Source organism: Abrus precatorius, unplaced genomic scaffold, assembly GCF_003935025.1.
Source record: "Abrus precatorius isolate BTA unplaced genomic scaffold, Abrus_2018 Scaffold2, whole genome shotgun sequence".
Lineage (NCBI taxonomy): Eukaryota > Viridiplantae > Streptophyta > Magnoliopsida > Fabales > Fabaceae > Abrus > Abrus precatorius.
The window spans coordinates 11,914,792-11,936,013 of NW_020874362.1; the positions used below are offsets into that span (position 1 = coordinate 11,914,792).

The 21,222-nt window shown below is 37.6% G+C and overlaps 1 protein-coding gene across 1 annotated transcript in view; it reads left to right on the forward strand.

Moving 5' to 3' along the window:
• The first annotated feature begins 243 nt into the window (after positions 1 to 243).
• The window catches only part of LOC113857420 (ABC transporter B family member 26, chloroplastic-like), a 46,493-nt gene continuing 25,514 nt past the window's right edge, over positions 244 to 21,222 (forward strand). The window contains exons 1-9 of the mRNA XM_027489280.1: positions 244 to 754; positions 1,381 to 1,508; positions 1,900 to 1,942; positions 11,158 to 11,202; positions 11,329 to 11,451; positions 11,541 to 11,644; positions 12,393 to 12,447; positions 12,531 to 12,601; positions 14,947 to 15,049. Of these exons, the coding sequence (XP_027345081.1) occupies positions 338 to 754; positions 1,381 to 1,508; positions 1,900 to 1,942; positions 11,158 to 11,202; positions 11,329 to 11,451; positions 11,541 to 11,644; positions 12,393 to 12,447; positions 12,531 to 12,601; positions 14,947 to 15,049 (1,089 nt within the window). The 5' untranslated portion in view covers positions 244 to 337. The remainder of the gene's footprint in view (positions 755 to 1,380; positions 1,509 to 1,899; positions 1,943 to 11,157; positions 11,203 to 11,328; positions 11,452 to 11,540; positions 11,645 to 12,392; positions 12,448 to 12,530; positions 12,602 to 14,946; positions 15,050 to 21,222) is intronic.

Below are 21,222 nucleotides of genomic sequence, written 5' to 3' on the forward strand. Positions count from 1 at the left end.
AATTATGATTTATTACTTATTTTAAATTTAAAAATACTATTAAAATTTGGATGAAAAGGTTGACACTAGTAATATAACCTAAGATATAGTTCTAATCGATAAAGAACAAATAAGATGACATGAAACATGTTATGACGACTCTGTCAGCAAAAATTAACACCAACAAAAAAGTAATTAATTAAATTAAAATGTCAAACATTTTTTAACCAGTTTATTTAAAAATGTCGTGGATTAATTGAATTGATGCTTAGGATGTCACGAACTAACGGGTGTGCTGAAAAAAGAAAATGAAGAATGCAAATGGCGTAGTTTGTGAACATAACAGAAAGCACTGATCATGTCCGGTAACCCAAACATCCTTCGTTTTCCTCACACCAGGCTCGACCCATCCAACATGCCAAAATGGAACACCTTCTTCACCTGCAACTACAACAAACCCCAAACCCACTTTCTCTTCTCCTTCACTGGATCGGGTCGCTCCAAAACCTTCCGGGTCAGCACCGCGAAAATCCGTTGCCAATTCTCCACGTCTGAAAACGGGGACTCTGGTTGCCGGTTCCCAAACGTTCTCGCAAAACGGGTCGGGTTCGTGACCTCCATTTTACCGGGCGGTAGCTGGTGGACCTTGCCGGAGCACCAGGAACACGGCGCGGGACCGCTGACGGCGATGGTCGCTCTCCGGCGAACATGGGAGTTGGTTTCCGACCAGCGATTGGTTGCGTTTGTGGCAGTTGGGTCCCTCGTTGTCGCTGCTGTGAGTGTGAACTGTGACAGCGAAAACGGAGAAGCTTTGCTTTCTTTTTATATATGCTTCGTTTGTAAGATGTTACTTATGTTGTGTTAGTTTTATATAAACTAGTTCTCAAACGATGAAGGGTATCCATTTTTATTTAACCCTGCATCGCATTTACATTCAAATATTTAAAGTTAATTGTACTCAAATTTAAAATAAATAGGTGTCTGAACTTTTTAGCAATTTGCAACTTAGGTACGTGGAACTTTTTTAGTTAACTTTGGAACTAAAGCAACACAATTAACATCTTTCAGGAACCAAATTTTATATTTAATTGTGTTTCTTTCTTCTCTCATATAGTCTGGTTAGTGAAATTATATATATTCCTTGGGTTGTGTTTCAATGGATTTTTTGTAAAATCCAATGTGTGTATTGTGTAATAATGTAATATGACCCCTTTGTCCAGCAAGAGTTAGTGGCACTGGAGTTATGGTTACAAACTTTTATTTTGTTAATGGTGGTAAAGGTACTGATCATCATAAACTGATTGGTGCAACTTGATATATGTGAAGCACTGTAGCTTCATCATTTTTCTATTGTTTTCTCCCAATCTGTGTTAATCCTCAATATTTATTCTGCTGCTGCAGCTTTCAGAAATCACCATGCCGAGTATATTGGCAGCATCGATATTTTCAGCGCAAAGTGGTGAGACCGTGGCATTCTCTAGGAATGCACTGTTTTTGGTTCTTCTGTGTTTAACTTCAGCCATTTGCAGGTGATTCTTATAGATTTTAATTTCTGTCTAACCTATTTTTTTAGTCACTTTTCCCGAACCTTTATAATTAGTAAAAGGTTGTCGAAGGTACAGTAGGACCAACTTAATACTCCCTGAAATTATCAAGGAGCTTGTCTATTGTGGCCACTTCTTAATGTAAAAGTAGGAGACTTCAGGTCTCTGAACTCGCAAAACACAGGACCTAAATTTTGGAAGATAAAACCTTGTGTGGAGTGCCTCAATGCATTGTGGGACGTGTTAATTCTGCCACTGTCCAAATACGGAATGCTTTGACTCCATTTATTGCCTCATCTTGATATGAACTATTTGTCATAAGTTTTAATATTAAGATTGAGTGGGTGATTATTTTGTTCTCTCATCTGAATTTCAGTGGTCTGAGAAGTGGCTGTTTTGGAATTTTGAATGTAACCTTGGTGAGTGTTTCTTTATCTCAACCCTACTTCAATTCACTTTACAGATGGCTGAATTTTCATATGCTAGGACTTTTTTCTTGATTTGTTCACCCTGCCTGTGCTATTGCTATGAATCATTGTGAATTTGGTGCTGGATGATACAGTCAGTGGTGCTCATCTAGGACGATTCTCAGGCTGATGTTTGACAGTAGATAGAGCTTGTTTGATAAAGAAGTATCTGAAAAGATATATGCCGCTTTGGGAATTTCTGGTTCTTCTCATTAGTGGGTTTGTATGATATTATTGCTTGTTGGTCAAGTGCTCAAATGACAATTCTTTTAAGCCTTTACTGTTGGTGTGGTAATAGAAATCTAGATTCCTTATCTTGCCTATTAACTCCAAAGTTTCCTTTTTCCGCTCCAATATGAGTTCTTTCTTTTCCTTAGGTACCTTTCATGGCCTTTTCATCTTTTTTGCTTTCCTTACCAATTTCATCCTTCCTCTTGATGTTTCCTTTTTCATTGGATCAATTATTCAATTGATTGTTCACAGTGAGTAAACATAATTATGCAGGGGTTATGTAGATATCTTATGTTTCCTATTAGAATTCCTCATGTCCTCTTTCCTCCTTTGGACAAAGAATATGTAATTGAAAACTCAGGGTTGTGATTGATCCTACTGTTAAATATATGTAAATATATTTGTTGAAAGAGGAAATATTGAGAGACATTAGAATGAATCCGTGTGTCTTAGGCATAGCTGAGCTATTCAATTTTACAAGAAAGAGTACATAATTATAAAATATATAGTTATTATATTTACTAGATTTTAATAGATTTTAACACACCCTCTCAAGCTAGAGCAGACAAGTCATATGCACCAAGCTTGTTGCATATGTAGTTAATCCGAGGATCCTTAGTGACTTAGTAAATATATCTCATGGGAATTGACAAAACTAGTAGATATTTTCCAAGACATGATTTTCTCTTTAACAAAGTGGCAATCAATTTCGATGTACTTTGTCCTCTCATGGAATACTGGATTTGAGGCATATGCATGGCGGCCTGGTTATCACATAGAAGTGACATGTGTAACCTCTCCAAACTTTGATTCTTGAAGCAACTGTTTGAGCCATATTAGCTCCTAACTCGCAATAGCTATAGCTTGATACTCTACCTCCGCACTTGACCTGGCTACAAGATATTGCTTCTTACTTTTCCAAGAGACAAGGTTATGTTCGACAAATATACAGAATCCAGAGGTGGACCTTCTATTTATGGGAGATCCTGCCCAATCTACATCAAAATATCCCACAACTCGAGTGTCCTTTGTCCTCATACAAAAGACCCTTTTCTGAAGCTCCTTTGATGTATCGAATAATGTGAGTCACTGCGTCCCAATGTTCCTTATATGGAGAGTTGAGGAATTGACTTACTACACTCATTGCAAATGAGATATTTGGACGGGTAACAGTGAGGTAGTTCAACTTCCCTACTAATCGTCTGTACTTTTTAGGATCTAGAAGAGGCTTCCCTTGATTTGGCAGGAGCTTGACTTTGGGATCCATGGGAGTATCGACTGTCTTGGAATTTAACATTTCTGTTTCTTCCAGAATATCCATTGGCTACTTCCTTTGGAATATGATGATCCCATTTTTGGACTGTGCTACTTCTATTCCTAAGAAATATTTAAGTTTTTCAAGATCTTTTGTCTTAAAATGTTTAAAGAGATGCTGCTTCACTCGTGCGATGCCGATATGATGACTACCCGTGATGACAATGTCATCAACATAAACAACCAGGTAGATGCAACTGGTAGGTGAGTGACGATATTAGACAGAATGGTCAGTCTCACTCCGAGTCATGCCAAAGTATTGAATCATAGTGCTAAATCTGTTGAACCATGCTCTGGGTGATTGCTTGAGGCCATATAAAGATTTTTGCAGTCGACATACAAGACCAGAAGACTCCTCCTAAGCAACAAAGCAAGAAGGTTGTTCTATGTAGACTTCCTCGAGCCGATCACCATGTAAGAAAATATTCTTGATATCCAACTGATAGAGAGGCCAATGATGTATGGCAGCAATGGACAGGAATAGTCGAACAGAAGGCAATTTGCCCACGAGAGAGAAAGTGTCGCCATAATCCAACCCGAAGATTTGAGTATAGGCTTTGGTGAAGAGACAGGCCTTAAGCCGGTCAACCTTGTCATCTGGACCAACCTTTACCGTATACACCCATCGACAAACAACAACTAACTTCCCTGGTGGTAGAGGAATGAGGTCTCAAGTTCCACTTTTCTATAATGCACACATCTCGTCTAGCATAGCTTGTTGCCATTCTGGATGGTCCCATGATGGTGTCAGCCCCCTTACTCCTGGGTAATTCACCAATAAAGTCCATGGAGATCTCTTCCTACATGTGGTTTGGAATAGGTAATGGTTGGAGTAATCCAGCAGGTTTAAGTGTTTTAGATTTGTTTTGTTAACAAATCTAACAAGTAATCACAAAATTTTCCACGTCTTGCTTCATACCATTCCAATAAAATGCCATGGCCAACCTTTTGTATGTCCTAGTAATCCCTGAATGACCACCCTAGGATAATGCATGAAATTCAGCTAACAAGAGTGGAGTTCTAGTAGAAGTCCTATGTAGCACTAGCTGCTGTTTGAACCAGAGGCAGCCCTTAGAAACTGAGTAATGCAGGTGGGAACGCAGATTGATTACAGTTTGCTGCATAATCATACGTAATTGCTCATCCCCCAAAATTTCCTCAGCCAATTCCACCAAATCTGAGTTGGTGACCATAGATATGGCATTGCAGTGCATTACTCTAGATAAAGCATCGGCTGGTTTATTTTCTAAATTGGGCTTGTATTGGATTTCAAAGTCAAAACCCAACAACTTAGTCACCCACTTTAACTGCTCTCCCACCCACCAAGACCCTTTGTTCCAAAAGAAATTTCAAACTCCGGTGATCTATTCTGATAATAAAATGCTGACCCAACAAATATTGGCGCCATTTTTGCACAGCAAACACTATTGCCATGAGCTCTCGATCATACACTGACTTCACCTTATTTTAGTCTAATAGGGCTTGGTTGATAAAAGGCAATGGTCTACCTTGCTGCATTAGGACTGCCCCAATACCATATCCAGAGGCATCAGTCTCTATCACAAAAGGCAGCTCAAAATGCGGCATAGCCAATGTTGGCAAACCCTCCATTGCCAATTTCAGTTGTTAAAAAGCTATTTGTGCTTCCTTTGACCACTTGAAACTGTTCTTTTTCAAGAGTTGCGTAAGCAATTTAGCAATGACCCTGTAATTGCATACAAAATGGCGATAATAACCTGCCAAACCCAAGAATTCTCTTAAACCTTTAATATCTTTAGGAATAGGCCAATTCTTCATTGCTGCAACCTTTGTTGGATATGCTGAAATTCCCACTGCTGAAATGATATGCCCAAGGTACTCCAACTATTTTTCTCCAAAGCTACACTTCTTACTATTGACCCACAGCTCATGACTACGCAGCTGTAGGAAAACTACACGCAAATGGTCAATATGTGAAAAGCAATCAGGACTGTATACTAAGATATCGTCAAAAAATACCAACACGAATTTATGTAGATAATGTCTAAAAATTTGGTTCATGAGAGCTTGGAATGTTGAAGGGGCACTTGTGAACCCAAACAGCATCACCAAATATTCGTAGTGCCATTCATGTGTTCGAAAGACGGTTTTATGAATATCTTCCTCCTTCATGCGTATTTGGTGATATTAAGATTTAAGATCTAGTTTAGAGAAGACAGTCGCCCCTCCTAAGCTCATCCAATAATTCCTCAATTACTGGAATAGGAAATTTATTTGGAATGGTAATGCTGTTAAGAGCTCGATAGTCCACACAAAAAGCCAAATTCCATCTTTTTTCGTTACTAAAATAAGGGGACTAAAGTATGGGTTGGTGCTGGGTCTGATCAGCCTTGCAGCTAACATATCTTTAACAAACTTTTCAATCTCCTCCTTGTGTCTATGTGAATGTTGATGAGGACGGATATTAGGAATTTGTGCTCCTTTTAGAACAATAGCATGGTCACAATCCCTTTTCTGTGGCAGGGAAGTATTTTCCTTGAATATGTCCCCAAACTCCTTTAAAAGTTTCTTCAGTTCTTCTGGGAATCCTTCTGTAATCTGAGTTAATGCCTACACGCAGACTATATTCATCATTCCCAACTCCACATAATAAGCTTCTGCCTCACTTCTCAACTCCTTTCTTATAGTCTTTAATGATGCCACTCTACAGAATAAGGCTACATCACCCCTAATCTCTATGATTTGCCCACCTTTCTACACCTCAATTAGGTGCTGTCTAAGGTCTGCACTAAACTTGCCCAAACTTTTGAGTCATTCATAACCAAGGATCACATTCACACCTACCAAATCGAACAAGAAAAAAATCCTAAACCACCTTCAAATTTGTTAGTTCCAGTTCAACCCCTCTACAGACCCCCTAACTTCCTATCCTTTGACCTCGTCCCACTTCCCCAAAATATCCCTTCATTGCCTCTACTGGGATTTTCAACTCTTCTACCAAACTCAGAGATAGAAAGTTGTGGGATGCCCCTGAATTCACCATTACAATGACCTTTTTCTCTACTATAATACCCCATAGCTTCAACGAGTTCTTTGAGGTCATTCCGGCAATGCTACTAACATTCAGCTGAAGTTTCATTTCTTTTGCACTCTTCTGTTGGTTCTTTTCCTCCTCCTCTCTGAGCAAAATCATGTGGAGTTGCTTGTTCCGGCAAATTTGGCCTAGGGTAAACTTCTCATTGTAGCTAAAACACAATCCCTGTCGTCTCTTCTCATTTTCCTCCTCCTATATCAATTTCTTAAAGCCCAGCCCTCTCCGATTGGAGCTTGCGGCACTGCCTTCACAGTTGCTTCCTTTGGTGCCTTGGGTTTCAACCTGACTCCCAACTGCTGGTTGTTCCCTGTCCAAAGGAATAAGAGGTTCTGTCCTTATCCCTTCTTGGGCCCCAAAACCCCTTCGGGCCAATTGGGTTTGTTGGCACTCGACCCATCTCCTCTACCCAATGGTCCGTACAAGTGACCCAAAAGCCGATTCTTCTCCTCTATCTTTTGCGCCATCTCCATTACGGTATGCAACTCGCTGGAACTTATCATCCTCACTTTTGCTTTGATTTCATCTTTTAATCCATTTTAGAAAGCTCCTATCATGAATTTCTCATCCGCAAAACGCAGTGGAGCTGAGAGGAGTTCGAACTGCCCCTGATACTCAATTGAGCCCTTTTGTTTCAAACCCATCAAAACTTCATATGGATTCTTTGAAGATGACATCTGAAATCTACCAAGAAGCGCTTGCTGGAATATCAGCCAAGTAACCGCCAGCATCCAAGGTTCCCACCATTGGTACCAATTCAATACCCTTCCTTCCAAACACACCACTGCTGTGCACCTTCTCCGCCTTAGGGATTCTATTTATCGCGAAATAGCATTCCACTTTTTAGACCCATCCATGCGGATTGTCTCTGCCGAAGTATGGCACCTCAACCCGTTTCACCCGTTCCTCCCGTCGCAAAGTCTCTCCCCAATGTTTTCCGTCTCTGTTGTTTTCACCTTCCCTCTCCCTCCTAGCATCCCTTACTGCAGTGTCAACCCGCTCTGTCATTGTCCACATCATCTCTTCCATCTGTCGGTGGAACTCTTCCTGAATGGAAGCTTGCATTCCTTCTAACCTGCGTTCAACACTTTCTAAATAGTTCTCCATTCTGGTCGATACCATCAGATGCTCCCAGGATCGGGAGCTCTGATACCATTGCTAGGTATTGCTCTTGTTATTGAACTAAAGCAAAATTCAGGAATTAACCCTGGTTACAAGTAGACAACCGAAAAGGAAACAAATGCAAAATAGTAAGATAGATATTAGAGAATAGGTGACTACCTTGCTGGAAAGGTGCAATTCAAGATCACAATATAGGAGCTGCTATAGCTGTAGTCAATGTTGTTAAAATCGCGATTAAAATCGCAGGATCGCATGATTTTACGATCCCAAACCTTCCTCACGATCTTGATCGCAATGGGGATCGCAATTGCAGAAAATCGGACGAGATCCCGATCTTTTCGGGTAGCATCGTAGGATCGGAGATTCGATCCGATCCTGGGCGCAGGTCTCTAGACCAGATTCTGGGCTTGAAATTTTGGGTTGGGCGTCCGGGTCAGGTTTTTCTAACCCGGTTTTTAAAAATAGATTTAGGGTTATTTTTTCCCCCAAATTTTTCCCATTCTCTCATCCTCTCTCTCATGCGACTGCGACCCTACCCCTACGACCCCAACCCCGACCCATTCTCTCATCATTTCTTGGTGTTTGTTGCTGGTTGGTACTTGCTGTTCTGGTTTGCTATTGGTTTTGCGTTAGTCACTAGTTGCTGTTCTGATTTGCTCTTCTTATTGGTTTTGTGTTGATTGGTGTTTGCTGGTTCACTATTTTGGTTGCTGTTCTGTTTCCCAATTCTCTGTGGGTGTGGCTGGTTCTATTTGTGTGGGTGGATTTGCGTGGGTTTCAGTTTTTTACATCCCCTCTGTTTGTTCTTTCATTGTTGCATGGCGAATAATATTAGGAAGGAAGTTGGTGGTTGTAGAAAAGGAAAGGGAATTCAATTAAGTGGAGTTGGAGCTGCAAGGAGTGGTATTGTTGGTGGAAGTGGAAGTTCAAGATCAAAATCAAACATGGAACAAGAAATGATATAGCGTGGAACCATGGCATTTCTATTTTTGGAGATGCTAGACGAATCAAATGCAAGTATTGTGAGAATGAATATACTGGAGGAGTGTATCGTTTCAAACATCATTTGGCAGGAACAAAGTAAAATGTTGGAGCTTGCATTGCTGTCCCTGATGATCGAAAACAAATGTGGGACATTGTTGTTAAATTGCAAGAAAAATTTATAAAAAAAATAAACACAGCAAGAGCTTGAAGGAATGGGAAATAAGGTGATGTGGGTGAAATTGAAAATGTGGGCAAAAGAAAAATACAAGGTGATGTTGAGAGTCCAGCAACTCTTTTCAAGAAAAGGGGAGTGACCACCCAATCTACAATTAATTCAATTTTTAAGCAAGGTTTGAGAGAGGATGCATGTTTAGAAATTGTTTCATTTTTTTACAATAATGCAATTTTTTTCAATGTTGTGAAGAGTGAAGAATTTAGAAAGATGTGTGAGGGGATTGCTCGACATGGTATTGGATTTAAGCCACCATCTTACCATGAGATTCGGGTAAAATATTTAAAGCAAAAAGTTGAGGAGACCAATAGCATCATAGAAGAGTACAAAGCTACATGGAAAAAACCATAATGACCGATGGATGGACCGACAAAAGAAGGAGAACTATACTTAATTTTTTGGTAAATAGTCCAGCTGGAACTGTGTTTTTGAAGTCTATTGATGCATCTGACATAATGATAATGATAAAATAAAAATCATAAACTAGAGTCTATTGTCCCAAAGAAATCTATAATCAGAAAATGTAGACCAAGATAAAAGAAAACCCCTTCAACAAGGATAGAGACAGAGATGAAGCAAACATGGGAGATCCACGTTAGGACTCTAGGGAAGATCTGCAATTGCTTTGGAGTGCCCTCGTTGACTCTTGTGTCTCTTCATAAGAGGGAAAAGTGGGGAAGAATGGCTAAAAGATGATTCTCCTTACCAAAGAGGACTATCTATAACCCTTGTAAATCTGTATGACTACTCATCAAAATTGTGTTAGTTAACAAGTACAGCCAGACATCCAAGCTTGCACAGTCATAGACAAGAATCTTATATGGGCTTGCAGTTGTGCACAAGAATTGACATCCAGCTGTGCATAACGAAGAGATGCTGTGCATTTGATCCTGCATAATTTGATGCTGACCTGTGCTTATCCTAGCATGGGCGTGCTTGTGTATACTCTTGGGCATGTTTTTTCATGCATAGGCGCTTCAGATTGTGCATGCCTCAATTTTGGCACAAAATTAGCTTTCCTTGCTCAAAATCTACTTGAAGATCTTTATGTCTTTGTCTCTTCTTCCTAGATTTCAATTCTGCATAAGAACTCATGAATTGTGTGAAAAATCAAGCGTTGATTGTCATAACATAAGAAACTCCACCCTAAAATACATAAGATAAAAAGGCACAATTGATGGTTTATCACTCATTCTTTTAGGATTTCCTCCTTCCTTTTTCTTGTGGCTCAACAATCTCATCATTCTTCTCACCATTCCTTCTTTGGACCATAACCAACTCCTCTTTTAGTTCATTATCCATCACTTCAGTACCTTGTTGCCTCCTTGTAGTATAAGCATGAAATATGGGCCTAACATATTCATTACATTATTTTTTGCATGGTTACACTGGTTGGGTAATGATGTGGCATGAAGAAGGTGGATAAGGAATTTCAAAGTTTAGCCACCTCAACAATTATGGAGGACCTAAAGGAAATAGAAGGCTGAATAGGTTTTCATTAACTTTTAAAAGTTGGGGTCAGTTTTGGAGATCAAGGGATAGTTATTTTGAACTTAATTTTATTTTCGGATCTTCCCTTATCTGCAGAAGTTTCGGAGGTAGGGAGAGTTTGTTTATTTTGGTGGTTGTGGTCTGCTCTTCAGTTTAACCTTATCAATTGGGATTCTTTTTTATTTCTTAGGTGAGTTTTTCCATTTCTTTTCATCTCACGTGGTTTCTGTTAAAGGGCTTCATATCCTTTTTCATTTCTATTATATTAAATTTCATTTTCTATCAACAAAAAATGATGTTATGATATTTTGGGTTCACTCATGCATTCTTTTCTGGAGAAATTTCAAGCCAGAAAGGCATGATGAATGTTGTACTGAGACAAAAATGTTTAATTATGAATGGTTAAACTGCTTGTTAACATAATTAACAACTTTTTATTAGCCATTTCTATCTTCTTCCCACTAAGATGTCCGACCTGAGAATTTTCCCTTCCTTCTTTAATAAAGCTTTTCAATTTCTATATTCACTATTTCATTGTACAATTTCTGTTTTCTATATTGATTGAATCATTTATTCTGTGTGTATAACTACTTTGAATTACCCTCTTCTTATTATTGCTATTTTTCTCACTCCAATATTATGTGTTTTTTTTTTTAAAGTACTGTTGATGTTTTCTAAGATTCAGTGCACGTCACCATCCAATGTTCCTACATCAATTTTCAGGTGAAGCGTCTGCGAGAAAATTTATATACAGCGATTCTTTTTCAGGTATGCATTTTACAAAGTAAAAAGATAGAGGGTTAACAGGACACTTTGGAATTTTTTGGGTTATTTATTTGTTTTGTTTTTCTATTTTTTTTTCCAGTTACCCTGTACTTGTCATCTGTGATGTAGGACATATCCTATTTTGATAAAGAAAGAGTTGGTGACTTGACAAGCAGGCTTGCAGTAGATTGTCAACAACTATCCCATGTTATAGGATATGATCTTCAGTTGATATTACGCAACACTTGTCAGGTCTTAATTCTTACATTACACATTAATCTTTTACAATTTGATGACTTTATCTTCCCTCTGATATTATCTGTTCCTTTACTTATATCTAGGGAACAGGAGCAATAATCAATTTGATGGCTTTATCTTGGCCTCTGGCATTTTCCGCATTGGTGACTTGTTCTATTTTATCAGCAATTTTCCTGGTTTATGGCCAGTATGCATCAGTACCATCTTCCCCTTTATGTTAAACATCTATCTTCACTTTATTATTATTGTTCTTCGGTTCTCTTTTGTTTTCTAATTTTTTTTGAGAGGACCTCTTATCCTCCTATCCGTTTGTATTTTTATAACCAAAAATGCTTTTTGAGCTTTATTGAATTTCTCTTAAGCCTCTCCAGTTTTTTCTTCCTTGATAGTTGTTTTTACAGAGATCCATATACATCGTGTAGACTAATTATGCTATTCAATTTATTCTGATCTATGCTTGATTTGATTTTGTTTTCCTTCCCTGTGATTGGCGTTCTAGTTGGCTTTTGCAGATGGGTACATTGTTTATCCTTTCTATTATTGTTTGTTTAATAAATTGATATAAATTTCAAACTACAATTTTATTACATAACCTTCTAATGCAGTGAAGTTATGCAAGTAAATTGCTTCACACATGTTATCATGGTTTTCTCAGTTTCAGTTTTTTAGTTCAATTTAGTTCTTTTTTGTTTCAATTTTGTATAGGTTAGATTTGTCATAACAAACTTCATGCAATTCTTGTTTTCTAGAATCCATCTTATATGAGAAGGATTTTCTTTGGGGTATTTAAAGATGAAAATTATGTTCTATCTAAGGTGATAATGCATTTGCTTAAATTTTTGCACAATTAAATCAGCCATAGATATTTATCTCTCTGGTTTATTCACACCTTTTCAGTGCTGATGGTCTGAAGCGTGTATTTGTGGTTTTAATAGGTATCAAAGAAAAGCTGCAAAGTTAATTCAAGATTTCACAGCTTGTGCCAGTGATGTATACACATTATGCTGGTAGATATTGTTTCTGACATAATGATCAGAATCTTATATTAATTGTGAATACTTTTTCTTTTGCAGGTATCTCAGGAGACACTTTCTTCAATTAGAATTGTCCGAGCTTATGGAACAGGAAAAAAAGAATTTGGAAGGTACTTTTTCTGTATTCTTGCTGAAAATCTATATCCATCTTGATTAGAATATTTTAGTATCATAAAAGTTATCTCTTAAGATTAGTTTTCAAATATTTAATGGTTTGTTTCCTTATATTAGTCCAGATTGTTGCGAATGTGGCAGTAATGACTGCCATAGTAAACCACAATGATAGGTCTATGGCAGCCAAAGGCTGCACTGTTGCAGGTCATTGGGTAAAAAATTGGATTTCTCAGTGTGCGTGGATTGTCCAAGCTTACCGATCTTACAGTTCTGTCGGGCATGAAAATCCCACCCAATCTTGGTGGTTTGCAATTCTGACACTGAGCTGGCATGGAGACGGGGGTTAGGGATCGTAAAATTGTGCAATTTTATGAGGCAACATGCGATTTTGACTACTATGGTTGTGGTCTCTTTCGAATCGACTTTGCAAAATCCACAAAAAAAAAACCTTGCTGCTAGTAATTTATCAAAGGCTTCAACATTTAAATTTCACGTTAATTTATAGATAAGACTTCTAAAGTTATAATTTATTTTTTGTTTTATAGCTCAACAGTGGAGAATGTATAGTCATTCAGCTCCAAGTTTGTAGCATTTAGCTATCAAAATTTTGAGCTTAACATTTAGTGCATCTAGATATGAATACAACTAGAGTGTTTTTGAGCAAGTAATTTTTCATCTCTCAAGCCACTTTGTTCTAGAAAATAGAAAGAAACTAACCAATACTTTTTTAATTACCCTTACATTACAAATTCAAAATAGACTTGATCATAAAAAATTGCATGATTTGGTTTATGTGAAATATAACCAACATCTCAACAACTTTAAAATTTTAAAAAAAGTAATTAATCCAATTACACTTAATGATACTGATGAGTATAATGAGTGTTTGGTTGGAGAGATGAATGATGACACTGGAAATGACTTAGTTTTTATGATGGTAACACTTCAAATTTGGGAATTGTTTATGAAGCTTCTAGTATTGGAGAGCTTAGAACATATAATAGGCGTTATTCTGAGAAATGAAAGAATCCATCAAGTAATATTACTATTAAATTTACATAAGTTTCCAAGATAAAGTCATGTTCAACAACAAAAGGAAAAGAGTGATTGAAGATGGAAAATGAGGTGGTGTTGGGGCTGTTAGCTCAAGTGACGAATTAAGGGAAGGGATCAGTTATTGGATCCTGCCAAGAGGCCCAAAATGTGAAGCGTGTTTGTGAGAAAGAAAAAGAGCAATGGGGCAACAACCACCGCCATTTGATAATACTGCCTAAAACCCCATAATTAGAGCAGTTACTTTAGTGGCTTAGTATGATATTCTAACCATGTATGTCAAGTTCCTATCCTGAAGCTATTTTGTAAGCTTTATTGTCATCATCATCTTGAAGCTTGTAATTGTATTAGATAGAGTTAAGGTGTCCCACATTGGCTAGGAATAAAGTCAGAATACTCCTTATAAGGGCTTGTGTAATCCTTCTCTTATGAGCTAGCTTTTGAGAGCGAGTTAGGTTTAATATGGTATTAAAGCCTATGCAGTCTTGTTGGGCCACCCGCAGATGTCCAGCCTTGGGTGTGAGAGGCGTGTGTTATGTTAAAATGTCCCATATTGTCCAGACTATAAGGTTTAGGGCAGTCTTTTTCCTATGAGCTAGCTTTTGGGAGTAAGTTAGGCCCAAGTTCCCAAGTTTTTTAACATGATATTAGAACCTAGTTAGTTTCAATGCTGGGCTGCTCACAGATGTCTAGTCATGTTGGGCCTACTCGTGTAAATGTCCAATCCTGCAAATTTCACATACCAGATGTCTAGTCCTGGGCGTGAGGGAGGTGTGTTAAGATATCACATATTGGCTAGGAATAGAGTCAGAATACTCCTTATAAGGGCTAAAGCAATCCTCCTCCTATGAGCTAGCTTTTGGGAGTGAGTGAGGCACAAGTTTCTTAACAGATAGGAACCTAATAATATGTGTGAAGTTCAAGGCTTATAAAGTCTTACACTCTTCATTTCATGTTCTCCTACCTGAACAACATAATTAAACAAATTACAACTCAACTGCATGAAAGCCATACACTGATTCAATTACAATAGCTGTAATGTACTTGCCTGAAGGAGAATTATTGGCTTTTTCGGGCAGCACATTCTAAATTCTGTTAAATTACCACTAACAAGGAGCTATTTGAAAGCTTTATTTGGTAGGAAATATAATCATCTATGCATCCTGAGTATGATACTGGAGTATACATAAGGTTATCATAAATTTTGGTAAATGGTTACATTTGTTACAGTAATAATTTTATCAATAATACCCTTTCTATATCCATAATACTTAACATTCATAATCAGGTACAAGCGATGGTTACAGAGCTTAGCATTTGTAAATGGTCGAGAGAGTGTGGCTAATGGGTTCTGGAACCTGATCTTTAACACCTTATACCGTTCAACTCAGGTTTGCCTCATTTAAAAGTTTCAAAGACAATAAGTTATTCAATGTATGCTCATCCAAATAACATGTAGATTTTATGGTTCTAAGATATAGCATTTCATACCTTTGTTTTTGAGCTTCATCTTTGAACATGATCTTGTAAGGATTGGGAATTGTGGGTGGTGGTGGTTGAAGTTGAGTTTCCTTTCTGCTTGTATCCTTTTTCATTGAATTGGAGCTTTTACCTTGTTCAGAACTTGTGTCATCTCCCTTGTATCTTGTTGGAGGTGATAAGGATAACCTGTAGACAAAATGAGAGTGTGAACAGTAACAAAAAAAGATAACAAAATGGAAAATGGAGAAATTGAATAGGGTGAGAAAGAGAGAGAAAAAGATTTTTCATGTGATTAAGGTGGTGAAGGCTGTTGATGCTTGTGGTAGTTGGCTGGTTGGGAATGGTAGCACAGAGTGGTGGTGTGGCGGCTCGATCTGGAAGCGCGGGGTTTGGCCTTCAGATGCTGCAGTCTTTGTGCATGCATGGATGATCTATAAAGTTTTGGCGGTCATGCCTAGTTTTGGCTCCTAGAGTTTTTTTTATGAAGTTTAAATTCTGATTTTTATTTTTGGTGTATAACACAGGTGTGTTAGGGAACACTACCTGTTTGTGTTCTGCTCTAGTACCTCCCCCAATTTATTTTGTACAATTGCGTTTCATGACACAAGACAAATGATGAATGGCTGCTTTGGCATGAAAGTGGGAGACTGAAGTGATCTTGGCTACAGGAGAAAAAGTGTTCTAATGGTTGAGACCAAAATTTTGCATGTATCTTTTGGCTACGGAGGAGGCTTTGAAACGATCAATATTCATCAGGTAACTTAGGTCCATGTGTCACTAGAGTGCAAAATAGTCATTTCATGCAACATCACTTGTCTCTAATGGGGATCAGCTAGGGCTTAACCTTTGTAGTCTTGGGAATAGAAATAAAATCCAAAAAGAAAAAAGAAAAATAGGAGAAAGAGAGACGACTGTAATTTGAAATGTAAGCATATAACAGGTTATGATTATGAGATGATTGAATATCTTTGTGTAAGGCAATGAAAACCTCGAGGGTAGGTGGTGTACTTGAAGGATCAGGTGGCATATAACAGGTTATCCTTCTCTTTTGTGAACAGAATTCCTTTTCCAGGAGTTCCTTTTAAGTACTGCAGAATGCGATAAACCATTCTAAGATGAGTTTCTTTAGGATTGTTCATGAATTGACTTACCACCCCTACTGTGTACACAATGTCAGGTCCTTTTAAGTTTGTCCATGTCAAGATAAACTACCCCATATGTTTGAGTGTATCCCGTAGCCACTGACCTTGCCTTAAATCTTTCTAATGTCCCATATGCCTTGTATTTAACAGTAAAAATGTGATCCAACAAGTAATTTTCCTCTAGGTAATTCTACCAACTCCCATGTTTTGTTCTTTTCTAGTGCATCTATTTCAACCTTCATAGCATCACTCTAGTTCTTACTGTTTAACGCTTCATCAACAGTTTTTGGAATAGTGACTGTTTAAATGAGTAAGGAAGCTTCCATGATTTTTGGATAATTTATCATAGGACAGAAAGTGGGCTAGTGAATACCTTGGCCTTTGGGCACATGTTCTAATACCTTTTCTTACTGTAATTGGAAGATTACCATCTTCAGTGGTCCCATTTTCAATGGGCATATTCTGCACTTTTGACACATTATTTGCTTCAGGTATTCGTTCAAAATCAGCTTCAGGTGTTTTAGAATCTGGGACTTGTAGTGCGGACGGGTAGCACTTTGGGTCTGTTCTTCAGTTGTCTTTGGGCTTCAAACAGGTGGAATGTTTGTCGGAGTTGACTCAGGGATTGAAATAGATGGAGTATGAACATGACTTGATTCAAGGAATGAGAAACATTCTTTGAAAGAGTTATCTAGTAAGAACAGATCATCCTTATCTTCCATGCACGAGCTCTCCCCCTCAAGATAAGGCTGGAAAAATTGTGTATTTTCATCAAATGACAAATATGCACTTAATAGCCTGAGGGTCAAGTTTCCCTCGATGATTAAAATGGACATGGACAAAAGATACACACCCAAATATCCGAGGAACAAGGGGATTTGTTGTTTTGATGTTTGGGAAAGATTTGGAGAATAGCTGAATTGGACTGTTATTGTTCAATGTTTTTTAGGGTAATCGATTGATTAAATAAGTGAGTAAGGATAGCTTCCCCCCAAATTTGTTTTGGAACATTCTTTTGTAGAAGCAAGGCCTAGGTAACAGTTATAGAATGCCCATTTTTCCATTCTGCCACCCCATTTTGTTGTGGGGTGTTGACACAAGGATTCATGAATGATTCCTTGTTCATTGAAGAAAGAAGACACTGTTTGGTTGAAGTAACCTTTGGCATTGTGAGAACGAAATCTTTAATTGTTGCCTCAAATTGATTTTTATCATTTGGAAGAAGTGTTTAAAGACTTGGCTCACCTCACTTTTCTGTTTTAAGAGAAACACCCATGATACCCGAGTTATATTTGGAATATTAGAAGGGGGAAAAAGGAACTGGCATTCTTTTATTATTATTAATAGGAAAGTTGACACGTCTATGTTGTGCAAAATCACAAGTATCACCATGAAATAATCCACAACACAAAGTTGTTGAAATAAACTAGGGAACATGACCTTTAGGGTAGAAAATGAAGGGTGACCTAAATGAAGGTGATACAGCTAGATTTTTTCTTTATTTGAGAGAGATGATTATGACAACAAAGACAGGATTTTGACTCCCAGTGAAAAAGACAGGATTTTGACTCTTAGTGCTACACATCCTATTAACTTCCTCAAGAAGGTAGAGTCCATTGTTCTCCTTGCAAGGCCAATGATCTTCCCCGTTCCCTAATCCTGAAATTTTATAGATAATTTTGCACATGTAAAACATCTTTCAAAATCAGATTTTTGTTTATGATAATATATCCTTCTCCAGTGACTATAATTAACGTTCCATCTGCGGTTGCAATTTTTTTATTGCTTGGACAAGGTCTATAGGAGATAAAACCACTAGAGGACTAAATCATGTGGTCTGTAGCTCTAGAATCAATAACCCATACTCCTTTAGAGGAATCTAAGCAACTAAGTGCATGGAATTGAGAATATTACCTGAGAATACCAAGGGACAATTACCTGGGTTTATAGGTTTTGTTAATGTTCCCAATAACTCCTTTAGTTTTCTAATCTTCTCTGAGTCAAACTCTGTGGAGGGTTTGGAAGAGGTTCCCTGTACCGACCCTAGTTGTGCCATATGGACTTGAGCCTGCCCTCTTCCTTGCTTTCCTTTAGTTGTCCAGTTTTGGGTTGGATTTGGAGGCTTACCATGAAGTCTCCAGCATTTGTCTTTGTAGAATTAAGAGAGAGAGCATAGAGGGAGAGAGATAGTTAGTGTGTTAGAATTAGATAGATGCTCTACAATGTGTAGAGACCCTTATATTTATAAGGATACATATATAACCCTTATGGGCTAAGTCCGTTATTACAATATTAACATAAACTCTAATTCTAATAAGTTTATTATAGCTATTCATAACCTTCCCTCTAAAGCCTTTGTAAACACATGCTAATTGGTCGCCTGTCCTAACATGAGAGATAAATATAAGCTTTGCTGAACTTTTTCTTGAATAAAGTGACAATCTATCTTAATATGTTTCGTCCGTGCATGAAAAACTAGATTTGAGGCAATGTATATTGCTACCTTATTATCACACCAAAGTTGCATAGGCTTAGTATTGTCAAATCCTATCTTTTCCCAACATATGTTTCAACTACATTAACTCACAGGTAGTCTGAGTTATTGCTTCGTATTCTGATTCTGCACTCGATTTCAATACAACATTCTGCTTCTTACTTTTCCATGAAATTAAATTACCTCCCAAGAACACAGAACATCCAGTAGTAGATTTTCTGTCCATAGATCTTGCCCAATCAGCATTAGAAAACGCCTCTATATGTGCATGTCCATGATCTTTATACACAATTCCTTTTCATAGTGCTTTCTTCAAATACTTTGCAATGAGGATTAGTGTTTCCCAATGAGTATCTATCAGAGATGGCATAAATTGGCTAACAACGCTCACTGGAAAAGTAATATTTGGCCTTGTGACAGTTAAGTAATTCAGGTTGCTTACTAATCTTCTGTATTTCTGTGGATCTGCAAAAGGAATTCCATCTGCTGTCAGTTTCACTCCTGGCTCTATGGGTGTCTCACATGGTTTAGCTCTTTTTAGTTTGGTCTCAGTCAATAAGTCTAAGACATTTTTTTTGTTAAAAAAAGATTCCGTACTTGAAGTACATGACTCCAATACCCAATAAGTATTTTAGAATTCCTAAATCTTTTGTCTGAAACTTGGTTTGAAGAAATTTTCTTAGGTTGCTTATTTCTCCTTTGTTGCTACCTGTAACAATAATATCATTAACATAAACAACAAGTAAAATACAATCAAGGTTAATCTGTTTGTAAAACATTGTATGGTCACTCTCACTCCTCACTAATCCAAATTCTAGAATCACGTCACTGAATCTTCTAAACCATGCTCTAGGTGACTATTTCAAGCCATATAATGACTTTTTTAAATGACACACTCTTCCACACTTCCCCTGAGCAACAAAGCCAAGTGGTTGCTCAATGTACACTTCTTCTTGTACGTCTCCATGCAAGAATACATTCTTGACATCTAACTAGAATAATGGCTAATGATGCATAGCCGCAAGAGAGATGAAGATGTGAACAAATAAGAGTTTAGCAACTAGAGAAAACGTATCAATGTAGTCAATGCCATAAGTTTGGGCAATAAGCATACCTTTTTGCAACAAGTCATGCCTTCAAACGAGCCATAAAACCATCCAGATTAACTTTCACAGTGTAAACCCACTTGCAACCAATAGCTTGTTTTCCCTTGAAGATGAACTAAATCCCAAGTATCATTCATCTCAAGAGCTAACATCTCTTCCTCCATAGCATGTCGCCAATCATCATGACTGAGGGCATCTGCAAGGGTCTTAGGAATAGAAAGCGAGTCTACACTAGCCATAAAGGATTTAGACGTAGAGGATAAATGAGCAGACTTCACATAAGATGAATTAGGATAGGTACAAGATCTTTTATCTTTATGGATAGGAATAGGAAGGTCAAGGTCAGACATAGGATTTGTTGACACTCGAGAAGATAATGGTAGAGGTTGAGTACCATCTTGAATTTTATTAGGCATGGGGGGCGCATCATCTAAAGGCTGTTTTGGATGACGAGAGTATGTCCACTCAAAGAACTTGAAACTTGTATCAACAAGATAACGACAAAGATCAGGAAAAAAACAACGGTAACCTTTTTGTGACCGAGAATAACTCAAAAACACATTTTAGGGACTTTGGATCAAGTTTAGTTACTTGAGACGAACATCAAACACAAAACAAGTGCAGCCAAAAACTTTAGGAGGTAAAGAAAAAAGAGATTGTGATTGTGATGGGAAAAGTATAAAGTGGGAAATCTCACCATGTAACATAGAAGATGACATGCGATTAATTAAATATGCAACAGTGTGAACAACATTGGCCCAAAAATGTTTAGGAACTTTCATTTCAAATATTAGAGCACTGGCTACTTCCATAAGATGACAATTTTAACGTTCAGCTACCCCATTTTGTTGTGGGGTAACAATACAAGAGGACTAATGAAGTATGCCATGTTTACTCATAAAACTAGTGAAGGATGCAGAAAAATATTCTTTAGCATTATCACTTCTAAGAATGCGCACAAGTATTAAATCGAGTTTTAATTTCAGCATAGAAATTACAAAATATAGAAAAGATTTTAGTTCTGGATTTCATAAAAAATAGCCATGTTATACGAGAATAATCATCCATAAATGTAATAAAATATTTAAAACCAGGTTTAGAAGTAACTGGACAAGGGTAATAAAATTCATCCTTATTTTCCCCCTTTAGGTATTGTAGTCCCTTCTGCCCTCCTTACCAATTGAGTTATTTGTCCTTGACTGAATTTCTTTCCCTTGGTTTGTGCAACCAAGGCAGAACTTTCATTTGGTTGAGATTCCAGCATCACTCCTCTACGAGACAGCCATCGTTTCATTGAGTAAGGATAGGTCCTTTCCAAGCACTTGAATTCTAACAGGATC